At 61.1% G+C, this 12,401-nt stretch overlaps 1 protein-coding gene across 1 annotated transcript; it reads right to left on the reverse strand.

Annotated features, from left to right (window-relative positions):
- Window positions 1-785: 785 nt before the first annotated feature.
- On the reverse strand, window positions 786-11,489 carry GPR20 (G protein-coupled receptor 20). The gene is made up of 2 exons (XM_002819484.6): window positions 11,404-11,489; window positions 786-2,251 (listed from the first exon to the last, which is right to left on the reverse strand). The coding sequence occupies exon 2, from the start codon at window positions 2,225-2,227 to the stop codon at window positions 1,151-1,153; it is 1,077 nt and encodes a 358-aa protein (XP_002819530.1). The 5' UTR covers window positions 2,228-2,251; window positions 11,404-11,489; the 3' UTR covers window positions 786-1,150.
- Between the last annotated feature and the right edge of the window lie 912 nt (window positions 11,490-12,401).

The raw sequence follows: 12,401 nt of genomic DNA on the forward strand, positions 1-12,401 counted from the left end.
GGCAATCCTGGAGTCCAGCTCCGAGGAGATGATCAGAGGCCCCAGCCAGAGAAAAGCTCCCTCCCTAGTGAAGGCAGGGCGATGCACAGTGAGCTGGGCCAGAGGAGCTGGTCATGTCCTCTCTGTCCCCGGAGGGGAGGAAAACGGCTGTTTGCATGGGGAGATGGTGGCCACAACCCAGCATGCCTGGGTTCACTGCTGCGTGACTTTGTTCTCGGTTTTCTTATCCATAGGTTGGGGCCGTGAGCACTGCCTCTGCCTGGGGCAGCAGGCGAGCGGTTCTGAGGCCATTCCTAGAGTGAGGGCTTTGGGAAGCTCGTGCACTCTCTGTGGAAGGAGGTGCAAGGGCACTGGAGGAGGTGGGGCTGGTTTTCATTCTGACCCTGCCATTTCCCAGCTGTGGCCCCTGTGTGTGTCACTTGACCCCTCCAGCACAAAGAAATGGAAGAAAAATAGCCTCTCCCTTGTGGGTTGTTGTGGGTTCAAGTGTCAGCCCAGATATCAAAGTGCTTGCTCACAGCAGAGTGGCCTGTGGGTGTCTGCCGTTTTATCATGCAATTCACTGAGGCCTCAGGTGGAGGGGTCTTGCAGAGACATGCACCCCCCGCCCCACCCACCTCCATTAATGCAACACGAATGCTCCCTGGCCTTTTCTTTCTGTCCTTGTCCTTCCTCCTGTGTGTGTGTTGGAGGGAGCATTGTTGTTGTTAACTCTCTTGGGAATTCAGGTTGTTTCGTAACTCTCTTGGGAATTCCCAGCACCTAAATAATCTTTGTCCTTTTTACTTTTTCATCTCATCCTTCTAATCAATGGAATCCACTTTGTCCTTTTTTCTGAGGAACTCCTTCTGGAAACAAACTGGCCAAAGCGAGGAGCAGCTCCTGGCTACCCCTGTGAGTTTTCAGTGGATGCGCTATACCCCAGGAACAGCAAATCACTGGCATTCGGGCCACCACATCCCATCTGGAGCCAGTGGCAGACATTGCTAATCAACCACAGCACAGTGGCCTTAGACTCTCAATGCAGTGCTCTGGGTAGCCATTACCAATCAATCGAGATGAAACCGATTGCCACCCCTGGCATGGTGGGTGTCCACGCTGGCATGCCCAGATGAGCCCTGACCTTCGGCCCCTGGCAGAGCGCTGCTGACTAAGCCTCGGGCCTATTAGCCAGGGCCTGGGTGAGGGCGTGAGGGCCGGCACTGAGGATGTGATGATGGCCTGAGCCCTTGGAGCTCCTGTGCATGCTGACCACGTCACCGCTGCTGGGCTCACACTCTCCGTGCTGGCCGAAGAGGCCTCGGACGGTGGCCTGGAAGCCACTGGTGACGAAGCAGTAGACGATGGGGTCCATGCAGCTGTTGAGGCTGCTGAGGGTCACGGCCACGTGGTAGACCACGAGGCTCGCGTGGTGTGGCATGTCGGGCCACAGCGCCACGGCCACTTGGCGGGCATGGAAGGGCGTGAAGCACACGAGAAAGATGATGAGCACCGTGAGCAGGAGCTGCATGGCCCGCACGCGGCGCTGGCGACCCTGACGGAGCAGACCGGGCCGCGACAGTGCACACATGATGCGGCCGGTGAACACGCTGATGACCAGCAGAGGCAGCAGGAACTCCAGGACGGTCAGCGCAAAGACACGGCAGCAGGGCCGGCTGCCTGTCACACCCAGCACCGACAGGGTCACGGCACCGGCGGCCAGCCACACGAAGGCACACACGGCCCTGGCACAGGCAGGCTGGCGGCAGCGGCGGGAGCCTTCGGGCTGCACGATGGCCAGGTAGCGGTCCACACAGATACAGGTGAGGAAGAGGATGGAGCAGTGCATGTTGAGGAAGTAACCGAGGACGTGCGGGAAGGCGCAGTGTAGGCAGCCCCTGGCGCTGTAGTACACAGCGAAGCGCGTGGGCAGGGACAGCCCTACCAGCAGATCGGTCACCACCAGGTTGATGGTGTAGATGACTGAGGGTGTCTTGGCCCGGGTGCGGCAGCAGAAGACGTACAGCGCCAGCCCGTTGAGCACCAGCCCCACCAGGAAGATGGCTCCGTGCACCGCCATCAGCGCCAGCCACAGGCCCGGGAAGGCACCATGCAGCTCCTCGTCCAGCCGGGCAAACAGGTGGAACAGGGGCACCTCCAGCCCGCTGGCATTGGTCCACACTGTTGTCACTGCAGTGGCATTGGGGACTGCCCCGGCCGAGGTCCCCGCTGGAGACACAGAGGCCATGACGGCAGCCAGCACACCCCAGGCCTGGAAGCAAGGAGACCAGGTCACCCCAGGCGCCAGCCTGGCCTTAAGCCCTGCCCTGAGGTCCAGAACTCAGCCGGCCCATCTGCCCCTGCACACCCAGCAGCCCCCATCTCCATGCCCTCGCCCGGCCGGGGCCTCAAATGCCTGCTCCCTTGGCTTTACCCAGAGGGAGCCTCGGACATCAGCAGAAAAGGCACAGGCTTTCAGAGTCAGACACAGGTTCAAATTCCAGCCCTGGCACTTGCCAGCATAGAGCCTTGACAAAATATGGAGGTTTCTGCGACCGTCCTGGCAGGAGGAGGAGGTGGAAACACGTGCAGTGCAGGGCTGTCCTCAGGATGGAGAGCTGATAAGGGCAAGACCACGGGGCTCCAGTGTGCAGTTCCAGGGCCTGGCTCCAGCCCCAGCTGTGCCACTGACTAGTGTGCTTGCTCGGGTAGGCCACTTAACCTCTCTACCTGCTTCCTAATCTGTATCACTGGGATCGCGTTGCCGCTGGGGTGATTAAGCAAGCGGGTCAGCACAGCAGCGCCAGCAGAGTTGGTGGCTGATGAACACCAGAGCCTTGCTCATGGTGGGGACCTCTGACTGCCCTGCCCACTCCCCTGTCCCCACACCCACCGTCATGGCCCCCATCCTCCGGGACCACCCATCTGTTCTCCCCTCCTCCCAGGCCAGCGTCAGGTCAATGCCCTGGACAGGGGTCCTCATGAGGGACCTTTACAAAGGGAACTAGGCTGTCCAGTGGGGCTGCATGGGAGCCAAGAACCAGTCCCACTGGGCACCCCAGGCTCCTACTGGCCCTGAGAAGCGGGCACCCCTATGATCCCCACAAACTACAGGAAAGGAGACAGAGGCCCCTGGAGGGTGGCAGGCTGGGGCTGAAGCCTGGAGCCAGGGTGTGTGTCAAATAAACACCGAGCTCCTGTCTGGCCTGGGCAGGGGGGCCGGGTTGGGGGGCGGGCGAGGGGCTGTGCCGGAGCCACCCACTCTGTTTATGTTCCTGCCCTGGCGTGTTTAACTCGGCAGTGATTTATCCCTCTATTTATAAATGAAGGGTTAACGGCCCTACCCCCACCCTAGAGCTGGGCTGACCCTCCAAATAAGGGCATTTCTGGCTTTTTCAGGAGAAAGGAGAAGCCTTTGGGGCCAGGCAGGGTGGGGAGGCTCGTGGGCCGTTTCTTCTGCACAGTGCCCCTCCCCCACCTGCTGGAGAAGGGAGGACCCCTCCCCCTTCCCCTCCTGGTGGCCCCTGCTGTAAACAGGCTGTGCCCCGCCACTCCCTCTGACCAGTGCGTGGCCCCATCCCACCCCTGGGGAGCAATGAGCCCTGCCTTCAAACAGCCCCTGGCCTGGCTCAGGGCAGCAAAACAACTCTTGCTTTTGGAGGGCCAGGTCCCTCCAGTCGGCGGCCACCTTCTTCCTCAGAGTCAGAGAGGTCAGTGCCTGCATGAGGTCACCCAGCATGCCCTCTGCCTCTGGGACCCCAGCCCTGGGTGCGTGCTACCCTGGAGGCTGCTGGGAGGAGTCAAGTGCTGCCCAGGCCTGTGCCCAGCCCCTCCTGCCACCACCACCACACAAGGGCCCAGGCTCAGCTCCCAGCTCCCCCAGACTGCAAGCGAGCTCTCTAACTCCAGGCCCCGACACGTGGACATTGATGGGTACATTTGTTGGATGAATACATCAGTCCTCCCTCAGCCCAGGTGGGCCACCAGAGACAGGGGATTTGGGGCACAGCAGGCAGCCAGGGGAGGGGAGGAGGCTGGGCACATGGGGGATTGGAACCTGGCATCTCAGGGCTGTGGGCTTCAGGAGTCCCAGAAGGTCCCCCCGAAGGAGATGGGTCCCTCCTCTGCTGTGGATGAAACACTCTCAGAAAAGGTCGAGGCGGCTCTGCAGCTGGACTGAGGGACTGCACGGCCAAAAAAGTATTTTGGGATTCCTTTCTATGTGCCTTTTGCTTTTCCAATTTGTCTGCACGGGGCCTATATTAGTGTCCCAATCAGAGACAAATCACAAACAACACAGAACGTTTCTCTGGGAGTGAGTCCCAGGATGATGCTGGCCCCTGGGGATTCTGCCCTCCCAGAAAACTCCCCAGGGCCAGCCCAGCAGGCTCACCAGCAATGCTTCGATGCTGGGGTCCTGGCTAGGGATGTGGGGGCTCTGCGGCCTCTGGAGCTGGGGGGATGGGCAGAATGTGCCGGACACCCCAGAGGCCAGACCGGTGAGGAGAGGGAGCTAGCAAAGCATGCTCTGATTCCCTGCACTAAGGGTCTGACCCTGATCTCAAACAAAGCTGAGCCCTCATCTTGGTCACACACTGAGCCATGATCCCAGTAATGTGATGAACCTCGATCCCTGTCCCACTCTGAGCCCTGACCCTGGTCACACACTGACCCCAATCCTAATAGCACAATGGGCGTTGATTCCTGTGGTGCTCTGAGCCCTGATCCCAGCCACGACCTGGGCCCTCGGCCCGGACCTTCTGTCCCTGTCTCTGCCCTCCTCTCCCAGCTTCGTCTGGCTGTCTCTGTCTCCATATTGTCAACCCCCACCTGCCTCCCACAGCGACAGATGTCCTGATTCGATTATTAAGGGGCCTCTCTGGGGCTCCCACTCACCACCCTCTTTGTTCAGAAGGAGGAGGAATGCAAGTGGGGACTCCAGACCCTGCATGGGCCCATGGCAGTGGCTCCCTGGCGAGCGCCTGGGGAAAGGAGAAGGTTCTGCCCCTCCTGGGACAGCCTGGCTCTGCCTGTGGGAGAGACACAGACTCTGCTCTCCGGAGGGCCCGGGTAACGAGCAGTCACCAGCAGAGAGACCCGGGTTTGAGTCCAGCCCTGCCACTCCCTCAGCTGAGACCTGAGCCTGGTCAGTGAGGCTGACCGTCCTCATCTGCTAAATGGGGTCACTTGTGCCTTCCACAGCTCTGCCTCGCCCTGGTAGCCTGGACTGAGGGGAAAGGCATGGCTTTACCCTCAAAGCCGGCCAGAGAGAGGAGGCAGGGCCCTGTCCCCAAGCCCAGTTTCCCTAAGCCAAACCTGGGTGTGGGGGAGATGGTCCTGTCTCCTCCCTCTTTCCTGGCAGGCACCCTGGGCCTGTCTGAGACAGCAGACTCCATGGCGGGGGCCAACTGGCCAGAGCCTCATGGGCAGGGGCTGGCACCGTGTCCTGACCGTGCTGACATGGTGCTGGGGCTCAGGGCCTGGAGGCTGTGCCAGGGCTGGGAGCCTTCTCTTTCCCACTGGCGCAGGTCTGCTCTGCTCCCCACCCACACACAGGTACTTCCTTGGGGACAGAACAGAGGGAACAAGGGCCTGCTCTCCAGAGCTGAGAGTCAGTGAGTGGAGACCCAGTGGGGTAGGGACCTGGAGTGTGGCCACGGAGCCCCAGCTCTGGCCTGCATGGTCCTGCCAAAGCCTGGCTCCATCTCTGAACAGACTATGTGGCCTTACAGTCTCTGAGCCTCAGTTTCCTCATCTGTAGAGTGGGCAAAATGGAATCTCCCTCGGGGATTCTTGTCCTGATGTGCCAGCCCAGAGTAGGGGCTCAGACACAGGAAATGACGAAAGGATGGGACAAGCTGCCAGTGGGGGACCCAGAGGGCAAGGGGGCGAGCTCTGCTCCAACCTGGCCGAGCAGCCTAGACCAGGTCCAGCTCCCACACTACTCACTGCCCACCCCAGCCCGGAGGGAGAGCTCTGACCTGGGTGGGTCCTCTCTGAGCCTCAGTCTCTCCTCCTGTGAAATGGGAATGGCCGGACATGCTGCCCTGCAGGGCTGACTTGGGCCTTGGCTGAGACAGAGCACCTGCTGCAGGTGTGGCGGGGCAGGGGCAGGTGCGCTGCGGCGTCTCTTTCTTTTCTGTTTCTGGCCCACCCCTCCAGGTGGGCAGACCCCCAGAGCCCCACCCCTCCAGGTGGGCACACCGCCCAGAGCCCGGCGTTTCAAGGCTTCGCTGAGCTCCTCCAGGGGAGGGGGCAGAGGGTGAAGCAGGATATCCCTCACGCCCTCCCCATAGGTATCACATCACAAAACAGCCTTCCTAGGCGGCGCTGCCGCTGGGTTGGGGGTTCTCTCTGGGAGGGGCCTGAGGCCTGGACTGCTGGGCAGGGCTGGGGATGTGCCTCTCCAGTCACTGCACCTGACTGATGCTTCTGCAGGCGAAACTACTAGCGGGGCCTAAACACTCCACGTGCCCTCCAGGCCCATCCCCAAGCTGTTCCTGCTCTCTCCCTTTCGGCTTATTCATGCCCATTTTTAGGACTTCCCTCTGGACTTGCCTCCTTAAGGAAGCCTTCTTCCTCCCTGGGCTGCCTCTCCCTGGTGCATCCTCCCAGGGCACCCTGCGCTTCCTCAACCCCAGGGTTCATCTCATGGCGCTGCTATGTACTGCAGGCTTCCCTGTTGGACTCTGAGCATCTTGAGGCAGGGCTGTGGGTGGGGGCTGAGCTCCCATCTGTTCCACCAGCCCAGCACCCAGATTGGCCTGGCAGAGAGCAGCACCCATCTTCCCCTTTGGCTGAATGAACGCCCTGAGCAAGACCCATCAGGGCTGGCAAGGTGTGGCCCGGTTTCTCACCCTGGCATTCAGGGTGAATGCCACCTGGCCTGGCCCCCTCTGAAACCTACCTACCCAGTGTCTTGGTACTGGTCTGGAATTGGCTTCCACCCCCAGCCCCATCCTTACTACCCACGAGTCCTCCCAGCCGAGCAAGGCTGACACCTCCTCCAGGAAGCCCGTCCTAATCACTCTGACCATTGTGTCCACACTTACATTCCTTCCCACCCTCTATCTCCCATCACCACTCCTTCTTTCTTTCTTTCTTTCTTTCTTTTTCGAGACGGAGTGCAGTGGCAAAATCTCGGCTCACTGCAACCTCCACTTCCTGGGTTCAAGTGAGTTTCATGCCTCAGCCTCCAGAGTAGCTGGGATTACAGGTGCCCGCGCCACACCTGGCTAATTTTTGTATTTTTGGTAGAGATGGGGTTTCACCATGTTGGCCAACGTAGTGTCAAACTCCTGGCCTCAAGTGACTTGCCCACCTTGGCCTCCCAAAGTACTGGGATTACAGGCGTGAGCTACTGCGCCCGGCCCCATCACCACTCTTGATGGCAATGGTCTTTGGTTTGCAGGCCAGCTCTACCACCCGCCACCTTCGAGGCCTCGGGCAAATCATTTCATCACTGGGAGCCTCAGTTCCCTCACCTGCGACTTTGGGAACCATATTTGTTGAATGAATGAATGCAATCAGGCAGGGCGGCTGGACTAAGTGATAAACACTGCAGACACCCCCAACATGGGAGGTGTGCGACATAAGAGCACTGGAGGCTCCTGGTTTTGGCACCTGGATAGGGCCCTGTCTGGACCAGCCCGCTCACAAGTGGGGAGAGGCCAGGGCCAACGCGTGTGCTCAGTACAGGACTTCTCAGAGCCTTTGTGAAGCTCACGGTCCTGGGAACCTTCCAAGGGATGGGAATGAGCATCGAGCATGGAAGCTGTTTGACCCTGTCCCCTCCCCGGGGGTTCCTGCTCCATCCATCCCAATGGCCACACCACTACTCCGTGCGCAGAGCACTGATGGGGGCTGCTGCCTCCCTGCCCCCACCCACAGCTTGTTGAATTTCTGCTGGGCACCCAGCCATGGAAGGCCAGACCTCCGGGCTTGGGGTGCTGGCACCTGCCCAGAGGCCTCCAGGGGGGCACCAGGGTCATGCCAGCCTCCGTCCTTGGCAGGTGGGTGGGGAGGGCTGTGTCCTCACTTCCCTGGGCTCCTCTCAAACCCACCCCACCAACCTGGCAGTTCTCTCTTGGCTGCCCAGCAGCCTGTCTGCCTCTGTCCTGCCACATGTGAAACCACAGAGCAGAGTGGCCCCGGCCCCAGGGCAGCAGATGGCTCAGGGTGGCTGTTGAGCCTGCCTGGGGGTCTGGCTCAGGACTCTGTGTGCTGTCTGTGGACGTGTGGAGGATGGGCCCAGCCTCTTCCCCACAGAGGGGCTCTGAGCGCCTGCTAAGGGCAATTTGCATCCACACAGCAATCCCAGCTTTTACAGATGAGGAACCGGAGGCCCAGAGGGGTGAGTGGTGTCCTCACGGTTACCCAGCATGGAGCTGGTAGGGCTGGGAATCAGACCCAGGTCAGCTGGCAGGACCCGGTGCAGGCCGGAGTGGAGCAGAGCGTGGGCTGGGGAGCAGAGGGGCTGGATTAGGCATCTCTGGACCAGGAGTTTGTGCACAAGGGGATTCTCAGGGCCCTGAGGCCGCATGTGTGACCACTGGTCTGTGTGTGCTTGAGCCTGCACCCCAGACGGCTCGGCCCTCATGGCCTTCCAGGGCTAAAATAGCCATGATTCGGGGAACTGTCTGCCTGTTTATTTTTATGATTATTCTTGGTTTGACAGCATCTGCTTTTGAATATCACCTGCTGTTTTTGACAAGTCTGAGCCTCTGTTTCTTCCACCCAGAGGCAGGTGGGTGCTTGCTGAGCTCTCCAAATGGGGTCAGACTCACCCCAGATCACCTAGCAGGTCCCAGGTGGCCCTGGCCAGAAGCTAAGTCTTTCTCCCCGCCCCCCCACGCCCACAGGCCAGGGCTCCCTCCACCCCATTGCAGAGAGAGAGAGATGTCACTGGTGGGCACAGAGTGAGCTCTGTGGGGAAGGACACCTGGGCCCCATGTGGCCCGACTCTGCCTCAGTTCCACCAGCTGAGAGCCCTCTTGCTGAGACTGCAGCTCTAATGGAAACATCAGTGTCTCTGGGAGGGGCATGGCCAGTTGGAGGTCCTGTGTGTCACCTGCCGGCCCCTCCCTGCCTCCCCATCACCGGGTTCATTGCTCACCTCTAGCTGGGATAGCTGTAGCTGCAGCAGCTGCTGAAACCCCTCCCCAACCTCAGCCTCTCCAGGAGCTGCTGGGACAGGCATTCTGTCATGTACACCTGCCTGGCCTCAGCCTGGTCCTTCTGCCTGAAGATCCTCAGCCTGGTCCTCTCAGCCTGTTCCCTCTGCATATGCTGTTCCCTCTGCCTGGAATGCTGTTCCTCTCCCTGTGCCACCTGGTGAAGGCTCCGGGCACCCACAGTCATTGTTCCACAGAGCCCTCCCTGAGCCCCTCTGATGCTCTAGTGCCCTGGATGCCCCTGCCCCGGGGGCAGAGCTATGATCCTGCAATCTGAAGGGCACCCACTGGGCTCATCCTTCCCAGGGTCTCATTGACTTCCCTCAAGATGCCCCTGGGTGGGTGTTTCCAGCCCCACTGTGCCTGTAGGGAACTGATACAGAGGGGCTAAGTCGTGTGCCCGGGCTCACCCAGCTGGGGTGCAGGAGGGGCTGAGCTCTGCCTCAATCTGCCTGCTGGCCCTTCGTCCCGGTGCCCGGGATCAGCCTTCTGCTGCACCCACCCCTGTGTGCGGAAGGACTCAGAGGCCCCAGGCCACACAGCCCCGTGCAGTTTGGAGGTGTCAGACTGGGACTTAGACCCCAGCACTGGGGGAAAAAGGGGCCCAGGCAGACCTGGCCCCACCTTTCCGAGCTGACCGCTCAGGGTAGGGTGGGAGGTGGCTGGTCACGGCCGGGATGGGCCACAGGAGGATCACAGGGAAGAGCGTTCCCGGCAGCAGGAGAGGCACAGTGAGCATGAAGGGCCGGAGGTGGGAAGGAAAGTCTGTGTTCAGGGCTCTGTGAGATGCCGGGGGCGTGGGGAGGGCTTTGGGACGTATGGTGAGGGGGTCAACTTAAGGTTTTTTGGGCCCTGACGCCCCTCCTCAGGGAGGCCCTCCCAAGCCCACAGCCCTGTACGCCTGCACCGCCTGGCTCCCTTCACAGTGCCCTGCCATGCACAGTTCCCTACGTCCCTGCTTTCCTGTTCGCTGTGCTTCCCTCACTGAACTGGAGTGCCTCAGGGGCCCTGGCCTTGGCTGGCCCCTCTGAGTCACTGAGTCACTGCTGAGTGACCGAGTGAATGATTTTAAAAGACCCCTCTGATCTCCTTGAGCCTCAGTTTCCTCATCTATAAAGAGGAGATGTTAATACCACTTAACAAGAAGACAACGAGACCACCCCGTGGGCTCCAGGAGCTGCTCAGAAATGGTCCAAACTGCATGGCCCCCATGCCTGGCTCTCCAGCCGCAGACCCCGCCTTTGCTGATGGGCCCACACCATGTGGCTCAGAGAGGGGCAGCGACTTGCCACGGCCACTCAGCAGACCACCCTGGAGCCTAGCGACTGGATGGGTCCTGTGGGGAGAGGGGAGGGAAGCCCCAGGATGAACAGCTGTTGAAGGAGGAAGACAGGGGAAGTGGACAGGCCCAGCCTCCTGCGGGGTGCATTCCCCGTCCTGCGAGGTCACCAGCTGCTCCACGTCTGCCCCGCCAGCACCCTGGCTGCTGGCCAGTTCCCAGCCCGCTGCCCCCTCGGGACCCTGTCCTGCCGCCTTCTCACAGCGCAGTCCCAGTGTGAGCTTCGCGGGGCTGGAGCCAGTTTCTAGGTCCACACTGAGGGCTGGCAAGCAAGCCTTCCCTGGGCCTCAGTTTCCCCACCCCTAAGGGGTAGAGAAAGCACCAAGGCTGCTGCAGAGGGCCTGAGCTGTGGGATGGCAGGACGGGCACTCTGAAGAGGGAGCATCGCGCTTGGAGCCCATGCCCACAAAGCCCTCACCATGGCCCTGCCCCAGCTGCGGGGTGGTGGTGGCTGAGGCCCCAGAGCCTGCCAAGTGCCTCTGGAGTCCCCCAACTCTGTCCCTGGCCTGGCCTGTGGGCCACCCTGCTGCCTTGCCAGGTGGGGAAACCAAGACCCAGCTCTGGGCACCCAGCAGATGCTCGGTGAGTGTTGAACGGAGGGATGAATGAGTAAATGAATGAAATCCAGAGTTGGGTGGGCACCTAGCAGCGCAGCTCTCCCTTATGCAGCTGGCCCAGCTCGCGCCCACGTTCTCCCTCAGGTCTCTGTTTTCTCATCTGAGAAATGGCTCCCTGTCCAGCAGGACCTGCTCTGAGCTCTCCCCAGCCCGGATCTGGAGGCTGTTTCTCTGCCCTGCCCTTCCCACTCCTGCTTGGCTGGGGGTGAGAACCCCTGCAGGGAGCAGCTCAGGAGCCTCCTGTCTAGGGAAGCTGGGGAGAGGGAGGCTGGGGCCAGCCCACAGGGGCACTTACCACGCTTCACCCGGGCGGGCTGGAGATGGGAGTCCTCAGCTCTCAGCTCTGCATGCAGCCCGGACCTCGCCTTCCTAGGGCCTGACGTCAGGCCAGCGCTTGGGGCTCCTTTTGGGCAAAGGCAGGGTGGGGGCGGGGCAGGCTCTTTCCCCGCCCCCAGGAGGAGCCAAGGCTCAGAGCCTGAGGGAGGGTGCCTGGGGCGCCAGAGTCCCCACACCCACTGGAGACAGAAGAAGAAACTGAGGCACGGAGGGGCCTGGGGCACCAGAGTCCCCACACCCACTGGAGACAGAGGGGGAAACTGAGGCACGGAGGGGCTGAGCCTCAGCTGCACTATCCAGGAGACGTTGGCTGGCACTTGTGTGTGCTGTGTGCGGGGCAGGAGGGGGAAACTGAGGCACGGAGGGGCTGAGTCTTAGCTGCACCATCCAGGAGACAGTGGCTGGCACTTATGTGTGCTGTGTGCAGGACAGGAGGTGGGAGCACACGAAAGCCCAATTTCCTTCCTGGGAGGGGGCATGTGCACGGAGGCTTTAGCCCACGCAAGCCTGGGTTCCTGCATGGCTCTCTGTTTTGCATGTGTCCTGGGTCTGGCTGTGTCCGTGTGTACCCATGACCGAGAGCCTGCACACCTGGCATCTGGGCCTCTGTTTGCACCCATGCACCGGTGGCACGTGGCACGTGGGGTCGGATGTGTGGGAAAGACCTGGACGTGACCCAGGCCAGCAGGTGGGGAGGGCGTGTGGGACCCGGACCTCAGTGCTGGAGGAAGCATGAGCTCATTGACAGGCTTGATCCCAGAGGGCTGCTGGAGGGCCACTCCCCCCAGACAGCCTCAGAGCCAGGAGGCCTTGTGGCCAGCCTGGGGTGGCAGCGGGGTTGTCGGGGAGAGGTTGGGGCCATGTACTGTCTCCTCTGCCGAGAGCACCATCTCCTCTTGTTCCCGTCCCGTGTGCTTCTGCTGATACTCACACTTTAATCTTCGAGCTGCCTGAGCG

Source organism: Pongo abelii, chromosome 7 (genome assembly GCF_028885655.2).
Source record: "Pongo abelii isolate AG06213 chromosome 7, NHGRI_mPonAbe1-v2.0_pri, whole genome shotgun sequence".
NCBI lineage: Eukaryota > Metazoa > Chordata > Mammalia > Primates > Hominidae > Pongo > Pongo abelii.

Bases quoted from the DNA above. Each gene is read 5' to 3' on its own strand.
- GPR20 (XM_002819484.6), bottom strand. From the start codon at position 2,227: ATGGCCTCTGTGTCTCCAGCGGGGACCTCGGCCGGGGCAGTCCCCAAT.